At 47.0% G+C, this 19,272-nt stretch overlaps 1 protein-coding gene across 1 annotated transcript in view; it reads right to left on the bottom strand.

Moving 5' to 3' along the window:
* Window positions 1-19,272, bottom strand: part of LOC145346928 (regulator of G-protein signaling 22-like) — a 208,311-nt gene that overhangs the window by 35,026 nt on the left and 154,013 nt on the right. The window contains 1 exon segment of the mRNA XM_080194805.1: window positions 11,388-11,550. Coding sequence (XP_080050931.1) covers window positions 11,388-11,550 — 163 coding nt within the window.

Here is a 19,272-nt window from a genome sequence, read left to right as displayed (position 1 = left end):
CTGAGCGCCAAGGCAGATGAAATACAGGGATACGCTGTCAGAAACGACTTGAAATGGTTCTATAGAGCCCTCAACACTCTCTATGGACCTCAATCTCTCGGGAGTTCCCCCTGATTACAGATGGTACAACTCTCATTACAGAGAAGGCTCAGATCCAGTTCTGGTCGCCGTACTACCGGAAGGATGTAGAGATCCTGGAGAGAGTGCAGAGGAGATTTACCAGGATGTTGCCTGGTATGGAAGGGCTGTCTTACGAGGAAAGATTGAATGAACTTGGGCTGTTTTCCCTTGAGAGACGTCGGCTGAGGGGGCATCTAATAGAGGTTTATAAGATTATGAAGGGGATAGATAGAGTAAATGGTGGTAAGCTTTTTCCGCTATTAGAAATGGATAGAACGAGGGATCACGGGCTTAGGGTGAGGGGGGCTAGGTATAAGACAAATATTAGAGGGCAGTTTTTCACGCAAAGGGTAGTGGGGGTGTGGAATGCACTGCCGAGTAAGGTGGTGGAAGCAGGCACGCTAGGGTTGTTTAAGAGTCACTTAGACAGCCACATGAGCGGGCTACATATAGGGGGATATAGTAGGCCTTACTAAACGTTTTGCCTCAGGGATGTTAGTCTTTGCCTGTTTAATAATGAATTTTTTTGTCTCCACAGGCATTTAAGTCCAGCAAGGGGCATGCATGCGGCAGGTTGTAGTGGGCTGCTCTTGGACGTTGCTTCGGGAGTTGCCTATTGCTTCATGTCGTTAGTGTGCTTAAACTGGACCATCTCGAGGGCAACATGACAGCTCAGAGACTATCTCTGTTACTGTGCGGACACATGGATTTGGGCCTGTGTCTGTGGGAGTTTGCACGTTCTCCCCGTGGTTGCGTGGGTTTCCTCCGGGTGCTCCGGTTTCCTCCCACATCCCCAAAGATGTGCTTTTAGGCTGATTGATTGGGTACTAAATTGTCCCTAAATTGGACCTCCCTGATCCTCGCACATTAGGCGTAGACTAAAATCATGAATAGGTCACTGAGACAATGGGACGGCGGCGCGGGCTCGTTGGGCCGAAGGGCCTGTTTCCCGTGCTGTGTTGTTCTTTGTATCCTGCAGAGATGGGCTGAACACTTTGAAGCCGTCCTCAACCGACCGTCATCTATTAACGATGAGGCAATAGACAGGATTCTCCAGGTTGATATTAACAGCACCATGGATGACCCACTGGTAGTAGCTGAAGTCACGAAAGCTGTCAGCCAGCTTTCCAGTGGCAAAGCCCCAGGGGCAGGTGCCATACCCACAGAGGTCTATAAAGCTGCTGGTCCTGCACTTATTGAGAAGCTCACTGAGTTGTTCCAGTCCTTTTGGAAACAAGGATCCATTCCCCAGGAACTTAAAGATGCTTCCATCGGACACCTCTACAAGAGGAAGGGCAATCGGCAAGTATGCAACAACCACCGAGGAATCTCGCTGCTCTCCGTCACAGGAAAAACCCTCGTGAGAGTCCTGCTAAATCATCCGGTTACTCATCTGGAGCTGGGCCTGCTTCCAGAGTCACAGTGTGGCTTCCGCAAAGGTTGTGGGACTACTGACATGATTGTTGCTGCGCGCCAACTTCAGGAGAAGTGTCAGGAGCAGAATCGCGAGCTCCACACAACCTTTGTTGATCATGCAAAAGCCTTCGATACTGTAAGCCGACAAGGCCTGTGGAGGATCATATCAAAGTTTGGTTGCCCCCCCAAATTCATTCAGATGGTACGCCAGTTCCATGATAGCATGATGGCCAGAGTACTGGATGGCGGAGAATCCTCTGAGGCATTCCCAGTCACCAATGGTGTCAAACAGGGCTGTGTGCTCGCACCCACACTGTTCAGCATGATGTTTACTGCCATGCTGAATGATGCCTTCCAGGGCAGTGTTCCTGGAATCAGCCTCAAGTACAGGGTGGATGGGAAGCTCTTCAACCTGAGGAGACTTCAAGCTATTACCAAAGTAAAGGAGACTGTTCTGAGAGACTTCCTCTTTGCCGATGACTGCTTCGTGTATATTGGCTCAGAGCCAGAGATGCAAGTCAGTATGGACAAATTTTCCATGGCTTGTGACAACTTTGGACTCACCATCAACATTAAAAAGACTGAAGAGGCAAACACGCTAGAGTCATTTAGGAGTAACTTAGACAGGCACGTGAGTGGGTTGGAGATGGGTGGATATAGGAGATTGTTTTAAATAAGGGTCACTAGCATTGGGGCGTCCCTGGTAAGGTAAATGGATATGGTACAATAATAATGATTTTTCCTTTTCATTCACAGGTTTTAAGTCGGTCCACCTTGTTGCCCAACGAGGGGCATACACGCGATGGGTCGTACTTGGGCTGCTCTTGGTTGTTCGAGATTGGCCTAGTGCTTCATGTCGTTAGTGTGTGCCTAAACTGGACCAGATACTGGGCAAGACGACAGCTCAGTGACTATCACTTTGCTGTGCAGACACATGGATTTGGGCTGGTGTCTGTGGGTGTTTGCGCATTCTCCCCGTGCTTGCGTGGGTTTTCTCCGGGTGCTCCGGTTTCCTCCCACACCCCAAAGATGTGCTGTTAGGCTGATTGGCAGTAATAAATTGTCCGTAAATCAGTTTCCCTCAATCTGGATGGCCATAAAACATTAGACAGGGGTCGTGGGTGGAGAGAGAGACTGGTGGTATTGAGATGGCGGCGCGGGCTCGTTGGGCCGAAGGGCCTGTTTCCCGGGCTGATTTTGTTTTTTGCTCTTGGGTACTCACTACCCTCCTGTATGCCTGTGAAACGTGGACTGTGTATCGAAGACATGCAAGACAGCTCAATCATTTCTACATGACTTGTCTTCACAGAATATTACGCATCAGATGGCAAGACGAAGTACCAGATCGTGAAGTTCTCTCTAGAGCAAGTCTACCACCAGTCCACACACTGCTGATGAGAGCACAGACCCGGTGGGCAGGTCATGTCATCTGTATGCCAGTCGAGCGCATACCCAAGCAGCTCCTTTTTGGGGAACTCTCCGCTGGAAGACGCTCGCATGGAGGGCAGAAGAAACGTTACAAAAACACACTTCAAGGCCTCCCTGAAGTTGCTTGACACAGACACGACCACCTGGGAAATACTGGCACAAAACCGCCCTACGTGGCGCTGCCTCATCCACAACGACTGTCAAGCTTATGAAGCAAGGTGTATTGATGAAGCACAACTTAAGCATGAGCTGCGTGAGCCCAGAGCCACCAGCGCAACAACTACAGTGTCTACACAAGTCTGTCCAATATGTGTCAGGACATTCTGTGCCCAAATTGGCCTGATCAGTCATCTTCGGACACATCACATCCAGCCTCAAAATGACTAATGGTGTCAAGGATGAGTGAACAACCTAAATCTCACGGGATCCAGGTGGATACAAATGGATCTAAATGGATACAAAATTGGCTTCTTGACAGAAGCCAGAGGGTGGTTGCAGAGGGTTGTTTTTCAAACTGCAGGCCTGTGACTAGCAGTTTGTACATGATGTGGAGATGCTGGCATTGGACTGGGGTAAATACAATAAGAAGTCTCACAATACCAGGTTAAAGTCCAACAGGTTTATTTGTTGCCACTAGCTTTCAGGACTGTCTGTTCCTTCGTCAGATGACCTGACATTTGGCATGCTTGGATTTATTGGTCAGAACATTGAATACAGGAGTTGGGACGTCTTGATGAAGTTATACAAGACATTGGTAAGGCCACACTTGAACACTGTGTGTAATTCTGGTCACCCTATTATGGAAAGGATATTATTAAACTAGAAAGAGAGCAGAAAAGATTTACGAGGATGCTACTGGGACTTGATGGATTGAGTTATAAGGAGAGGCTGGATAGACTGGGATTTTTTTCTGTGGAACATAGGAAGCTGAGGGGCGATCTTATAGAGGTCTATAAAATAATGAGGGGCACAGATCAGTTAGATAGTCAATATCTTTTCCCGAAGGTAGGGGAGTCTAAGCTAGAGGGCCTAGGTTTAAGGTGAGAGGGGAGAGATACAAAAGTGTCCAGAGGGGCAATTTTTTCATACAGAGGGTGGTGAGTGTCTGGAACAAACTGCCAGAGGTAGTAGTAGAGGCAGGTACAATCTTTTCTTTTAAAAAAGCATTTAGATAATTACAGGAGTATGATGGATATAAAGGGGTATGGGCCAAATGCGGACAATTGGGTTTAGCTTAGGGGTTTCAAAAAAAAGGGCGGCATGGACAGGTTGGGCTGAAGGGCCTGTTTCCATGCTGTAAACCTCTATGACTCGAGGTGTTAACATAGAACATAGAACATAGAACATAGAACATAGAACATTACAGCGCAGAACAGGCCCTTCGGCCCACGATGTTGCGCCGACCAGTTACAAAAACAATGACCCACTAGCCTATACCAATCCCTTTTCGTCCATAAACCTATCCAGAGATCTCTTAAACGCCCCCAAACTAGACGCATTTACAACTGCAGCAGGCAGGGCATTCCAATCCCTCACCACCCGCTGGGTAAAGAACCTACCCCTGACATCCGTCCTGTAGCTACCCCCCCTTAATTTAAAGCCATGCCCCCTCGTGCTAGCTTTCTCCATCCGAGGAAAAAGGCTATCACTATCCACCCTATCTAAACCTCTAATCATCTTATATGTTTCAATAAGATCCCCTCTTAGCCGCCTTCTTTCCAACGAAAACAACCCTAAATCCCTCAGTCTCTCCTCATAGGACCTCCCCACCATACCAGGCAACATCCTAGTAAACCTCCTCTGCACCCTCTCCAACGCCTCCACATCCTTCTTGTAATGCGGGGACCAGAACTGCACACAGTACTCCAAGTGCGGCCGCACTAGAGTAGTGTACAGTTGCAACATTACACTGCGACTCCTAAATTCAATCCCCCTACCAATAAACGCCAAGACACCGTACGCCTTCTTAACAACCTTATCTACTTGATTCCCAACTTTCAGGGATCTATGTACACACACACCTAGATCCCTCTGTTCATCCACACTATTCAAAGTCCTCCCGTTAGCCCTATACTCGACACATCTGTTGCTCCTACCAAAGTGAATTACCTCACACTTCTCCGCATTAAATTCCATCCGCCACCTCTCGGCCCAGCTCTGCAACCTATCTAAGTCTCCCTGCAGACTATGACACCCTTCCTCACAATCTACCACACCTCCAATTTTGGTGTCATCAGCAAATTTACTAATCCACCCAACTATACCCTCATCCAGATCATTAATAAAAATTACAAACAACAGTGGCCCCAAAACAATTAATAATTATAATAATAATAATGTATAATAATGTATAATAATGTTAATGTATAATAAGTGAAAGAGGGATTTTAAAGTGCCTCAATGTACTGTCTTTTATCAAAGCTGGACAAAGGGTCATCTGGACTCAAAATGTCAGCTCTTTTCTCTCCTTACAGATGCTGCCAAACTTACTGAGATTTTCCAGTGTTTTCTCTTTTGGTTGACTCCTTCACTCATGTTATTGCAATGCCCCTACAACTTTACATGGCCTATCACTTCATCTTGGTATCTCCCCAGGATGTATATCAGCGATGGAGTTGGCCAGCTACATACCACACCGCATGGCTTGTGATGCCCTTGGCAATTGTCCTATGGAGGGCCTGAACTTGGAGGGCGCTAGCCAGCTTTTAGGTATCACCAATGCACTCATGCCCCCCTGGTCATCCCGCTGCCCCTAAATGCCTTGGTATCAGGAAGAGAGGAATCAGAACATGTAGCCACTTGTGGCAGTCTCTGGCACAGCCTCCAGCCCTTCCTCCTCCCTCGGGCTTCCTGTGGGCCCCAGGGTCCCTCGATGGGACGATGATCCCTCTGCAGTGAGCATCAGAAGCTTTGGTGTCAACTGGCCATGCCAGTCCTGAAGGACCACCTGCATCCTTGCCATGGTGGGTGGGTCCTCAGAGGATGGCTCTTTGAGTTGGAGGCCACCTATCAATGGCAGCAGTAAATGTCCTCTGAGACTGGGTCATGCTCTGTTGCCCCTCAGCCATGACCCTCTGTGGATGGGCCACATTCTCAAAGGCTGCTGCCATAGCCCACTGTATCCTGATCCTCAGTCACTGGGTCTCCTGCAAGTTCTCGAGCTTCTCAGCCATGGGCTGCAGAATCTCTAGAGGCCTCTTGAGGCCCTTAGCTGTGGCACTCTGGGACTCTGCTGTGGCCTGCTGTGAGTCAGACATCGCTTGGACTCTGCTTGTCATGGCGATGATTTCCTTCCCCCGGCTTTCCACCACAGATGCCACCCTTGCAGTGTTGGCCAGAGAACCACACAAGACCAGCAATAGCTGGACCACCTGAAAGCTTTGGGACTCTTTGCAAAAGCCTCAAGTTAGTCCAGTATTGCTGTCAGCTCCTCCTGCATTTCCTTCCTCTTGCTGCATCTCCAGCAGTTGAGGAAGAAGTGATTGCAGAGGCTCAGCATGTAGCCTGGGGCCATCTGAGTCCTTGCCTCTGGCAGGCCCTGGGTGCCAGAGGCCATGGACATTCTGTCCTCCACCCTAAGTATATCAGCAGATTTGTCATGTGCATCATAGATGCCTTGCCCCTAACTTGACCCACCAATGTGAGAGTTTCTGGGATGGTGAGTTGCAAGGTAGAAGCAAAACTGGTGCTGGCTTCAGAGGTCCCATCATCGCCTTCCTCTAAGGAGTCTTCCGAGCTGTCATGGGGAGGATGTGCACCAGGGGACCCCGATGCCAGATAAGCCTGGTACATCTGGATCCCTTGCCGCAACACAGGACACAAAGTTAAGTGCAAGGGAGGGAAAGGAATCTGGGTGGCATGGAACTTATTTCAGATATCTCCAGTAAGTGGTGGATTGGCAGGTGTGCACATCTGTGCTCCAGCCCGATCTGGCTGTCGCTTATGATGTGGATTCCCTCCTCTCCCACAAGATCCAGTGCCCACTCCTTAAAGATGGATGAGGACCCAGAACTTGGGGCATACCACCCCCTGTCTTCACCCACTCCCAGCAGTTATGGGCATTCTTCTTCTGTGGAGACAGGAGGAGTCATGCAAAATTTAATGGCACAATTCCTGAAGGTGTCAGCGGGGCAAAGGTTGTGAGGCTCTTGGGGGGATGGTTGGAGGGAGGTATTGGGGATCAGGAGCCAGTAGTATACTGGGGATGGGAAATCTGGGGGTCACTTAGGGGAACGATGCTATATCAGATTTAGCATTCAACCTTGCTGACTGGATTAGGTCATTCCATTTTTTCCGGCACTGCTTCCTGGTCCTCCTGGTCAGTGCCCTGGCACTAGGACATGCTGCCACTGCCTGCAAGGCTGCATTGCCATCCCTTCTCCTGGGGCAGCGAGATGACCTGCTGGGGAGGAAAGAGGGACCTTGCCTCCACTGCTTCCAGCGACCTGGCAAAATCTGCATCGGGGTAAAGGAGGGCTGTCTTCCTTAAGGCCATCTTCCTGCACTGCTTGCCTGTCAGTCCATCCTTGGAGCTTTTATGGAGCTCTCCCTTGTTAGGACAAATCAGCTGCAGGCAGTTTGGGCAAATCTGTTAAAGCATTCCAGTTATCATGGAGGGGAAGCCAAGTCAGTATTTTCAGATGAGCTGATTGGGGGGGGGAGGGGGGGCTGTGTAATATGTGCCTCTGTTGATTGGGGGCAGGAGGGAAAGAGGGTCATGTCACTCAGTAATCGGGGACAGGACATTGATGAGGGGGCCATGTGCAAGGGGGTCCCAGGGTGAGTGGTAAGAGGGTGGGTAATGTTGTGGGGGGGGCGGTGGTGTTGGTTCTGTCAGGAGAGCTGTGGTTTTTTAACTGCGCATGTGCAGTTTATGGTTCTGGTCTGAGCTGTAGGCTGTCTGGCAAGTTAAGTCTTATCACTACCTCTAGTGGCTACAAATAGTCTAGCCCATTCTTGCAATGCCTCAGTCCATTAGATTGGGAATGAAAATTTACCTAAAAATCAGATCTACAACTCTCCCTTTTTCACGCTAGCTGGAACTTAGAAAAATTCTCGTAAAATTGCGCCCCCCTGAGTCCAAGCAATGCTGGTGAGGGCAGGAGCATGGCAGGAGTTGGGTGGAATGGTAACTCACATGAGGTTCTAAAACAAGCCTGATGTTAAGTCCCTGAAGGTTGCCACAGCTGTTGACAAGGGATTGGAAAATTGGCTGGAAAAGTGAAACCATCAGCACATGATGGGCACAAGTGAGCTGCTAATGTTGTTGGATACTTTGTCCGTGATTCTCAGATAAAAGCAGTGAGTAACCCATATGAAATACTCGTACTGCGAGATGGCAAGAGGAGGACATCCCACCTGATGGAGGAGGCCGTGAGAGAGGTAAGATCAGGTAAACGGGCATAATGTCAGATCCAATTTAATGAACTTCCATGCTACGCTGGGTTAAGTACCAACTTGGTATGGAACTGAGTATAGAATAAGTAACTGACCATATCACAGAAGACAGAGGGTGGTGGTGGAGGGAAAATTTTCAGACTGGAGGCCAGTTACTAGTGGTGTGCCACAGGGGTCAGTGCTGGGTCATCTGCTTTTTGTGATTTTTATCAATGACTTGGAAGAGGGGGCTGAAGGGTGGGTCAGTAAATTTGCTGATGACACCAAGATTGGTGGAGTGGTGGATGAGGTGGAGGGCTCTTGCAGGCTGCAAAGAGACATTGATAAGATGCAGAGCTGGGCCGAAAAGTGGCAGATGGATTTTAATCCTGATAAGTGTGAGTTGATTCATTTTGGTAGGACAAACTTGAATGCAGATTACAGGGTCAAAGGCAGGGTTCTAAGGAATGTGGAGGAACTTGAGGTTCATTTCCATAGATCTCTGAAGGTTGACATCAAGTGGATAGAGCCGTGAAGAAAGCTTATAGTGTGTTAGTGTTTATTAACAGGGGGTTTGAGCTTAAGAGCTGTGGGGTTATGCTGCAACTAGACCGGACGTTGGTGAGACCATATTTGGAATATTGTGTTCAGTTCTGGTCACCTCACTATAAGAAGGATGTGGAAGCATTGGAGAGAGTGCAGAGGAGATTTACCAGGATGCTGCCTGGTTTGGAGGGTAGGTCTTATGAGGAAAGGTTGAGGGAGCTGGGGCTTTTCTCTTTAGAGCGGAGGAGGATGAGAGGCAACTTAATAGAGGTTTATAAGATGATGAGAGGGATAGATAGAGAGGACGTGCAGTGACTATTTCCTCGGGTGGGTGTAGCTGTTACTAGGGGGCATAACTATAAGGTTCATGGTGGGAGATATAGGAGGGATGTCCGAGGTAGATTCTTTACTCAGAGAGTGGTTTGGGTGTGGAATTGACTGCCTGCTGTGATAGTGGAGTTGGACACTTTAGGAACTTTCAAGCAGTTATTGGGTAGGCACATGGAGCACTCCCGAATTATATGGAGGGGATAGCTTGATCTTGGGATTGGACATAGCTCGGCGCAACACTGAAGGCCGAAGGGCCTGTACTGTGCTGTAATTTTCTATGTTCTATTATTCGTGGTGCTCAGGGGTATGAGATATGTAATGCCATAAAGTACAAATATCCATATGTCTGCCAAGAGAGAGATGTTGCAAAGAACAAAGAACAAAGAACAACACAGCACAGGAAACAGGCCCTTTGGCCCCACAAGCCCGCACCGCCATTTTAACATTGTGAGTGCTCTCTTCTACCTGTGACTTTTGCCTATGCCTATTGGACTCCACAATAAAGGAATTATAACCAGATTGAGGGAAGCCTAATTTAGGGACAATTTGTTAACACCAATCAACCTAAGAGCACATTTTTGGGGTGTGGGAGGAAACCGGAGCACCCGGAGAAAACCCAAGCAAGCACAGGGAGAACGTGCAAACTCCCGCAGACACCGGCCCAAATCCATGTATCTGCACAGCAAACAGTGATAGTTACTGAGCTGTCATGTTGCCCGTCAGCTGGTCCAGTTTAAGTGTACACTAACGACATGAAGCACTAGGCAACTCTCGAAGCAACATCCAAGAGCAGCCCTCACACGACCCACCGCGTGTATGCCCCTTGTTGGACAACAAGGAGGACTGAATCACCTGTGGATTAAAAAAAAGAATTCAATCAACATGCAAAACTTAAACAGACATTTGTGGAATCCCCAAAAGCTCAAACATAAGACAAGTGAGCCATAAAATATGTTGGAAGGTCCATAGGAATCAGTTGATTCCTAGGAACGTCCTAAGGCTCTTGATCCCTATTTAGAACAGTCTCCTGTATCCCTCCATCTCTCGTGCGCTCATGTACCTGTCTAAGTAAGCCTTAAACAACTCTAGCATGCCTGCCTGCACCACCCTACTTGGCAGTGCATTCCAGGCCCCCACAACCCTCTGTGTGAAAAACCTCCCTTTAACATCCGAATTATACCTCGCCCCTCTCACCCTAAGCCTGTGGCCCCTCGTAATTTTCGTATCTAAACTGGGAAAAAGCTTACCACTGTTCACTCTATCTATACCCTTCATAACATTATACACCTCTATTAGATCTCCCCTCATTCTTTGTCTTTCTAAGGAGAACAGACCCAATTTGCCCTATCTCTCCTCATAGCTCAGTCCTTCCATACCAGGCAACACCCTGGTAAACCTCCACTGCACTCTCTCCAGGGTCTCCACGTCCTTCCAGTAGTAAGGCGACCAGAACTGGATGCAGTACTCCAAGTGCGGTCTAACCAACATTCTATACAACTGCAACATTAGACGCCAGTTTTATACTCTATACTCCTTCCTATAAAGGCTAGCACACCATAAGCCTTCTTCGCCACTTTCTCCACCTGTACTGCTACCTTCAAGGACTTGTGCACTTGCACCCCCAGGTCCCACTGCAGTTCACCTTGTGTGTATGGAAGGGTAAAGTGTGCCAATCTCACAGGCACTTCAAGCTTGTTTGCCTTGGAGTGGCTTGCGCAGTTTGAATGATAGTGAAGATGGAGGATGGACCAGTCATTAAACCCATTGCGGGGCTACATGGAAAATCCAGCCCTTTGTCTCATCTGAAAACTTAGATTCAGAACTTTCTGTTCTTTCATTCAAGGGGCTTTCAACAGTGACATGGATTTATTTATGCTTTAATTTTCCCGCAGCCTCCCCCACAGAATATGCTTCATGTCTACTCTGTACTGTATTTATAGCCAGTGAAAACGTTCAACAGTAAAAAAGGCAAACCCCTAATTTGGTATGGAATAGAGAGAAATAATAGTATTTTAGGAGAGATATAAAAATATTTTGACTATCATCTACACTGTACAACAAACTTGCATTGTGGCCATTCCTAAATTGCTTTGGATCAACCATCTTCATTTGACATTACTCATATCCCAGTGAGAAGCACTCATTTAACTGTAAAACCTTCAGAAGATTACCTCATGCTGTTGTGTTTTTGTAGCAGGGCTGCTGGGTCCAAAGAAATACTTTCTATTCAGATATTTGTTCTTTATCTCTTTGGATTTAACATCTCTATTGTCCTTTTGATCATGAGGTATCCTTCTAAAGTATTCAATGTCCAACCAGCACTTGAGATCCATGCTACAAGAAAAGACAAATGTCCATGTATTGAATTATTTGTCAGGCAATGGTGATTTTTAAGGAGGGTGTTTTCCATGAGGCCATCAGGAAATTCAATGAATGCTGCATCTTATAATCTACAAACTGACAACAGCTCAATCTCTTAATGGCACACCTTCTGCAAACATCACCAACCTCAACCTTGTAAATGGTCCAAGTGGTGAAGTCCCAGGTTTTAAACTTCCACAGAAATACAACCACCAACTGTTCAGGATAGGCCAGGGTAAATGTGGCCATTTATATCACAAGCAAAAGGTGAGGAACAGTTCGAACTGTGATGTTGGCTATAAACAAGTCAGACTTTTATCCATATCCATTAAGCAAAGTACTGTGGATGCTGGAAATCTGAAATAGAAATAGAAAATGATGGAAAAAACATCAGATCCGGCAACATGTAATGCCTACTTATGTTTGGGGATGTGGTTTTCAAACAAAAACAAAATATGTGTTTTGCACATGCAGATTCAAAGCAACATGCACAAAGGTCAGAGTTTTCCAGCAGTTTGCTCCTGCTGTCATTGCATGAAGTAAGAAGTCTACAACACCAGGTTAAAGACAAACAGGTTTATTTGGTAGCAAAAACCACTAGCTTTTGGAGCGCTTACTCTTCCTTCATCAGGTGAGTGGGAGTACAATTCACAAACAGGGTATATAAAGACACAAACTCAATTTACAAAATAATAGTTGGCATACGAGTCTTTACAGGTAATCAAGTCTTAAAGGTACAGACAATGTGAATGGAGAGAGGCTTAAGCTCAGGTTAAAGAGATGTGTATTGTCTCCAGACAGGGTAGTTAGTGAGATCCAGGCAAGTCATGGGGGTTACAGATAGTGTGACATGAACCCAAGATCCTGGTTGAGGCCGTTGTGTGCAGAACTTGGCTATTAGTCTCCGCTCAGCGACTCTGCGCTGTTGTGTGTTGTGAAGGCCGCCTTGGAGAACTTTTACCCGAAGATCAGAGGCCGAATTAAGATTATGAAAGGTATAGATAGAGTAAACAGTGGTAAGCTTTTCCCTAGGTTGGAAATGCACATTACGCGGGGCCACGGGCTTAGGGTGAGGGGGGCGAGGTATAATTTGGATGTTAGAGGGAGGTTTTTCACACAGAGGGTAGTGGGGGTATGGAATGGTCTGCCAAGCAAGGTGGTGGAGGCAGGCACATGAGCAGAATGGAGATGGAGGGATATAGGAGACTGTTTTAAATAAAGTTCAGGAGCCTTGGGATGTCCCTGGGATTGTATAAGGATGTGGATGATACTGATGTTTTTCTCTTTTAATCCACAGGTGCTTTGGTCCGCCTTGTTGGCTAACAAGGGACATACACACGATGGGTCATAGCGAGGGCTGCTTTTGGTTGTTTTGAGACTAGCCCAGTACTTCACATCGTTCGTGTACGCTTGAACTGGACCAGATGCTGGGCAACACCACAGCTCAGTAACTATCACTGTTTGCTGTGCAGACACATGGATTTGGGCCGGTGTCTGTGGGAGTTTGCGCATTCTCCCCGTGCTTGCGTGGGTTTTCTCTGGGTGCTCCGGATTCCTCCCACACCCCAAAGATGTGCTATTAGGCTGATTGGTGTCACAAATTCACCCTAAATTAGTCTTCCCTCAATGTGGAATGCCATAAGCATAGACAAGGGTCATGGGTGAAGGGGGGACTCGTAATGTTAAAATGGCAGCGCAGGCTCATTGGGCCGAAGGTCCTGTCTCCCGGGCTGTTTTGTTCTTTGTTCTTTGAATGCTTGTGACCACTGAAGTGTTCCCCAACAGGAAGTGAACACTCTTGCCTGGTGATTGTCGAGCGATGTTCATTCATCTGCTGTCATAGTGTCTGCATGGTCTCCCCAACGTACCATGCCTCGGGACATCCTTTCCTGCAGTGTTTCAGGTAGACGACATTGGTCGAGTTGCAAAAGTATGTACCGTGTACCTGGTGGATGATGTCCTCATGTAAGATGATGGCATCCATGTTGATGATCCGGCAAATCTTGCAGAGGTTGCTGTGGCAGGGTTGTGTGGTGTCGTGGTCACTGTTCTCCTGAAGGCTGGGTAGTTTGCTGCTGACAATGGTCTGTTTGAGATTGTGCGGTTGTTTGAAGGCAAGAAGTGGGTGATGAAGACAGAGAGTTTGGGGCTCAGTCAAATCTCTGTTCACTGCAGTGAGACTAGAAAATCCCGCCGAAGTGAATGGCCTGAAAATCCCACCCAACATGTTTTTTGAAAGGGATAGTGCCTGTACAGTGTACAAACCAAAACTAAAAACAGGAATGTGAGGAATACCCGAATGGCATCACCATCGAATCATGTGATGACTCTTAAGGCAATCATGCAACTATTTAAATATATAAGATCCCTCCCCTTTACTTCTGTGATCATGATGACAAATTAATACAATGTTATACATAGGATCAGTAATACCCATGACACTGTACGATACATCATTAATTATTATACACAGTCAAAAAGAAAGTTGATCCTCTTTGGTTATATCTGATGTTCTGAAATTTGGCTGTCCTTGACCCTAGAGAAATGAATTGGAACTTCAGTAGACACTCTTGGGACTAATTCTGTATCATACTCGTGTGGTATAGCAGCATAGACAATCATCAGGCAACTCAGATTCAGTTAAGTCTTCCGTAGTAGTATTTGCAACACAAGGAATTAAAGGTGTTGGTATGTCTGGAAATGATTCCCAGAAACCATTCTGAAATGACAGCAATTGGTTAGCATGGAGCTGCCAAACTAGGTTTGAGCCATGTAAGAAATTGATCTGTTTTTGCTAAAACTATGGCTGGTACCCATTTTTCACTCGTGATGTAATTACACGCTAACACTCAATTTCGTTGTTGAAATCAGTGTTGTTTTGCCCTTACTACTCATCTAGCAACTTTTCTATGATCTTTGAATGTCTGGAGGTAATAACAAATCAAATGTAGCTTTCAGCTGTCTCTTTAAGAGGTGCAGGTGAACTTTGGGCATGAATAGTATTCCTATAAGATGCCAAAAAGCCATTGATACAATGTTGAAATAATTTTCATGAGGCCAGTGTCCCTTCACCAAATCCAGATTTATTTATAACAGTCAGACAGGTACTTCCGAAGACAGAGTATACACCCTGAGTGCTGGTAACCTGCACACTCCACATTATATAACTCAGCAGGGCTTCTGGATTGGACAAAGAACAAAGAACAAGGAACAAAATCAGCCCGGGAAACAGGCCCTTCGGCCCAACGAGCCCACACCGCCATCTCAACACCACCAGTCCACCTCTCTACTCATGACCCCTATCTAATGTTTTATGGCCATCCAGACTGAGGGAAACTGATTTAGGGACAATTTATTCCTGCCAATCAGCCAAAAAGTACATCTTTGGGGTGTGGGATGAAACCGGAGCACCCGGAGAAAACCCACGCAAGCACGGGGAGAATGCGCAAACTCCCACAGGCACCTGCCCAAATCCATGTGTCTGCACAGCAATCAGCGATAGTCACTGAGCTGTCGTCTTGCCCAGTATCTTGTCCAGTTTAGGCACACACTAACGACATGAAGCACTAGGCCAATCTCGAACAACCAAGAGCAGCCCCAGTACGACCCATCGTGTGTATGCCCCTCATTAACTGTCTCAATCAGGCATCTCATATTCTGACAGATCCAAGGAACCTCAGTGAGTCATTTGCCTTGCGAGCCTCTTGCGGCTTTGAATGCCGGGTCTGGTTACTCCAGCTTTGTGTCGAAGTAGGCGGGGTAGGGACCAGAGCTCACCTCTTTCATCTTGAGTATCGAGGCATGGGTTCACTCTTTACATTGGGTGGCAAGGGATTGGATGTAACAAGTCCAGTTCAAATGACTGGAATCAGAATGAGGGAACCAGAAGCACGGTGGCACAGTGGATAGGATTGCTACCTCACAGCACCAGGGACCCAGGTTCAATTCCTGGCTTGGGTCATTGTCTGTGTGGAGTTTGAATGTTCTTCCTGTATCTGTGTGTGCTTTCTCCAGGTGCTCTGGTTTCCTCCCATAGTAAAAAGTCTGACAACACCAGGTTTAAGTCCAACCGATTTATTTGATAGTAAAATTGCTAGTTTTCGAGGTTTCCCTCTTCTTCAGGGAAACCTCGAAAGCTTGTGAGTTTACTATCAAATAAATCAGTTGGACTTAAACCTGGTGTTGTCAGACTTTTTACTGTGTTTACCCCAGTCCAACGCCGGCATATCCACATCATTCCTCCCATAGTCCAAAGATGTGTGGGTTAGGTTGATTGGCCACGCTAAATTGCCCCTTAATGTCAGGGAGATTAGCAGGGTATCTGCAAGATGCACTGCAGTGATTCATCAAAGATTCTTAGACAGCATCTTCCAAACACATGCCCAGTTCCATCTAGAAGGGTGAGGGTAGCATATACATGGGAACATCGCACCACCTGCAAGTTCCCCTCCAAGCCACTCACTGTCCTGACTTAGAAATATATTGTTGTTCCTTTGCAGTTGCTGGGTCAAGATCCTGGAATTCCCTTCCAAATGGCACTGTGGATTAACCCACAGAACATGGAATTCAGCGCTTGAAGAAGGCAGCTTACCACCACTTTCACAAGGGCAACTAGGGGCGTGTAATAAATGCTACGCCATGTCCCACCAATGAATAAAAACAAAATATTGGGCAAGTCCATATTTGACATGTGGGCGTTTTTAAAGACCTGCTGATCAGAGTTCAGGACAAGTATGTTCTAGTAAGGAGGAAGGACAACCCATGGAAAGCAACTGACCTGGATTGGGTATCTGGATGAGCACTCAGATCCTGCATGGACCAGCAGGTGGTGGTATTCGCAGACATCTTTAACCTTTCTTTACACCAATCTGAGGTCCTGATCTGCTTCAAGAAGAGGACCACCATTATTGTACCAAAGAAGCCACAGTAAGAAGTTTCGCAACACCAGGTTCAAGTCCAACCAATTTATTTGATGGTAAATGCACAAGCTTTCGGGGTTTGCCCCTTTGTCAGGTGAATGGAGAGTTCAGGCCTCAGACAGAGTATATAAAGCACAGACAATTTACAGATTACTGATTAGAACGCGAGTCTTTACAACTAATCTGCTATTCAAGTCTTAAAGATGCAGACAATGGATATAGCTGAGGGACATGGATATAGCTGAGGAGGACACTGGGTTGCAGGGGAGTAGAATTGACAGTGTTGCAGTTGATAAGGAGGATGTGCTGGATATTCTGGAGGGTCTGAAAATAGATAAGTCCCCTGGTCTGGATGGGATTTACCCTAGGATTCTCTGGGAGGCAAGAGAAGTGATTGCAGAGCCTCTGGCTCTGATCTTCAGGTCGTCGTTGGCCTCTGGTATAGTACCGGAAGATTGGAGGTTAGCGAATGTTGTCCCATTGTTTAAGAAGGGGAACAGAGACTTCCCCGGGAATTATAGACCGGTGAGTCTCACTTCTGTTGTGGGCAAGGTTTTAGAAAAAATTATTAGGGATAGGATTTATAGTTATTTGGAGAGTAATGAATTGATTGGAGATAGTCAGCATGGTTTTGTGGCGGGTAGGTCGTGCCTTACTAACCTTATTGAGTTTTTTGAGAAAGTGACCAAAGAGGTGGATGGGGGTAAGGCAGTGGACGTGGTGTATATGGATTTTAGTAAGGCGTTTGATAAGGTTCACCATGGTAGGCTTCTGCAGAAAATGCAGATGTATGGGATTGGGGGTGATCTAGGGAATTGGATCAGGAATTGGCTAGCGGATAGGAGACAGAGGGTGGTGGTTGATGGTAAATATTCATCATGGAGTTCGGTTACGAGTGGTGTGCCTCAGGGATCTGTTTTGGGGCCACTGCTGCTTGTAATTTTTATTAATGATCTGGATGAGGGTATAGTTGGGTGGATTAGTAAATTTGCTGATGACACCAAAGTCGGAGGTGTGGTAGATAGTGAGGAAGGGTGTCATAGTTTGCAGGAAGACTTAGACAGGTTGCAGAGCTGGGCTGAGAGGTGGCGGATGGAGTTTAATGCGGAGAAGTGTGAGGTAATTCACTTTGGTAGGAATAACAGATGTGTCGAGTATAGGGCTAACGGGAGGACTTTGAATAGTGTGGATGAGCAGAGGGATCTAGGTGTATGTGTACATAGATCCCTGAAAGTTGGGAATCAAGTAGATAAGGTTGTTAAGAAGGCATACGGTGTCTTGGCGTTTATTGGTAGGGGGATTGAATTTAGGAGTCGCAGTGTTATGTTGCAACTGTACACAACTCTGGTGCGGCCGCACTTGGAGTACTGTGTGCAGTTCTGGTCCCCACATTACAGGAAGGATGTGGAGGCTTTGGAGAGGGTGCAGAGGAGGTTTACCAGGATGTTGCCTGGTATGGATGGGAGGTCCTATGAGGAGAGACTGAGGGATTTGGGGTTGTTTTCGCTGGAAAGAAGGCGGCTAAGAGGGGATCTTATTGAAACATATAAGATGATTAGAGGTTTAGATAGGGTGGATAGTGATAGCCTTTTTCCTCTGATGGAGAAATCTAGCACGAGGGGGCATGGCGTTAAATTAAGGGGGGGTAGTTATAGGACGGATGTCAGGGGTAGGTTCTTTACCTAGAGGGTGGTGAGGGATTGGAATGCCCTGCCTGCTGCAGTTGTAAATGTGCCTAGTTTGGGGGCGTTTAAGAGATCCGTGGATAGGTTTATGGACGAAAAGGGATTGGTTTAGGTTAGTGGGTCATTGTTTTTTTTTTAACTGGTCGGCGCAACATCGTGGGCCGAAGGGCCTGTTCTGCGCTGTAATGTTCTATGTTCTATGTTCTAATGTGAGCGGAAGGAGCATTAGGCACAGTTTAAAGAGATGTGTATTGTCTCCAGACAGTACAGTAAGTGAGGTTTTGCAAACCCAGGCAAGTCACAGGGGTTACAGAGAGTGCGACATGAACCCAAGATCCTGGTTGAGACCATCCTCATGTGTGCGGAACTTGGCTATCAGTCTCTGCTCAGCGACTCTGTGTTGTCGTGTGTCATGAAGGCCGCCTTGGAGAACGCTGACCCGAAGGTCAGAGGCTGTATGCCCGTGACTGCCGAAGTGTTCGCCAACAGGAAGGGAACAGTCTTGCCTGGTGATTGTCAAGCGATGTTCATTTATCTGTTGTCATAGTGTCTGCATGGTTTCCCCAATGTACCATGCTTTGGGACATCCTTTCCTGCAGCATATTAGGTAGACAACGTTGGCCGAGTTCAGATAAGGAGGATCGTGACAGACACCTCCAGACACTGAAAGGCACCATCATAAGAACAGGGTATGGCGCTCGACTCATCGATTGACAGTTCCAACGAGCCACAGCGAAAAACCGCACTGATCTCCTCAGAAGACAAACACGGGACATGGTGGACAGAGTACCCTTCGTTGTCCAGTATTTCCCCGGAGTGGAGAAGCTACGACATCTTCTCCGGAGTCTTCAACATATCATTGATGAAGACGAACATCTCGCCAGGGCCATCCCCACACCCCCACTTCTTGCCTTCAAACAACCACACAACCTCAAACAGACCATTCTTCGCAGCAAACTACCCAGCCTTCAGGAGAACAGTGACCACAACACCACACAACCCTGCCACAGCAACCTCTGCAAGACATGCTGGATCATCGACATGGATACCATCATCACACGTGAGAATACCATCTACGAAGTACACGGCAC

The sequence above is a fragment of the Carcharhinus amblyrhynchos genome, chromosome 8 (assembly GCF_965287045.1).
Source record: "Carcharhinus amblyrhynchos chromosome 8, sCarAmb.v2.hapA, whole genome shotgun sequence".
Classification (NCBI taxonomy): domain Eukaryota; kingdom Metazoa; phylum Chordata; class Chondrichthyes; order Carcharhiniformes; family Carcharhinidae; genus Carcharhinus; species Carcharhinus amblyrhynchos.
Note: the sequence above shows the minus strand (reverse complement) of the source record. Positions and strands in the feature narration are given on the sequence as shown.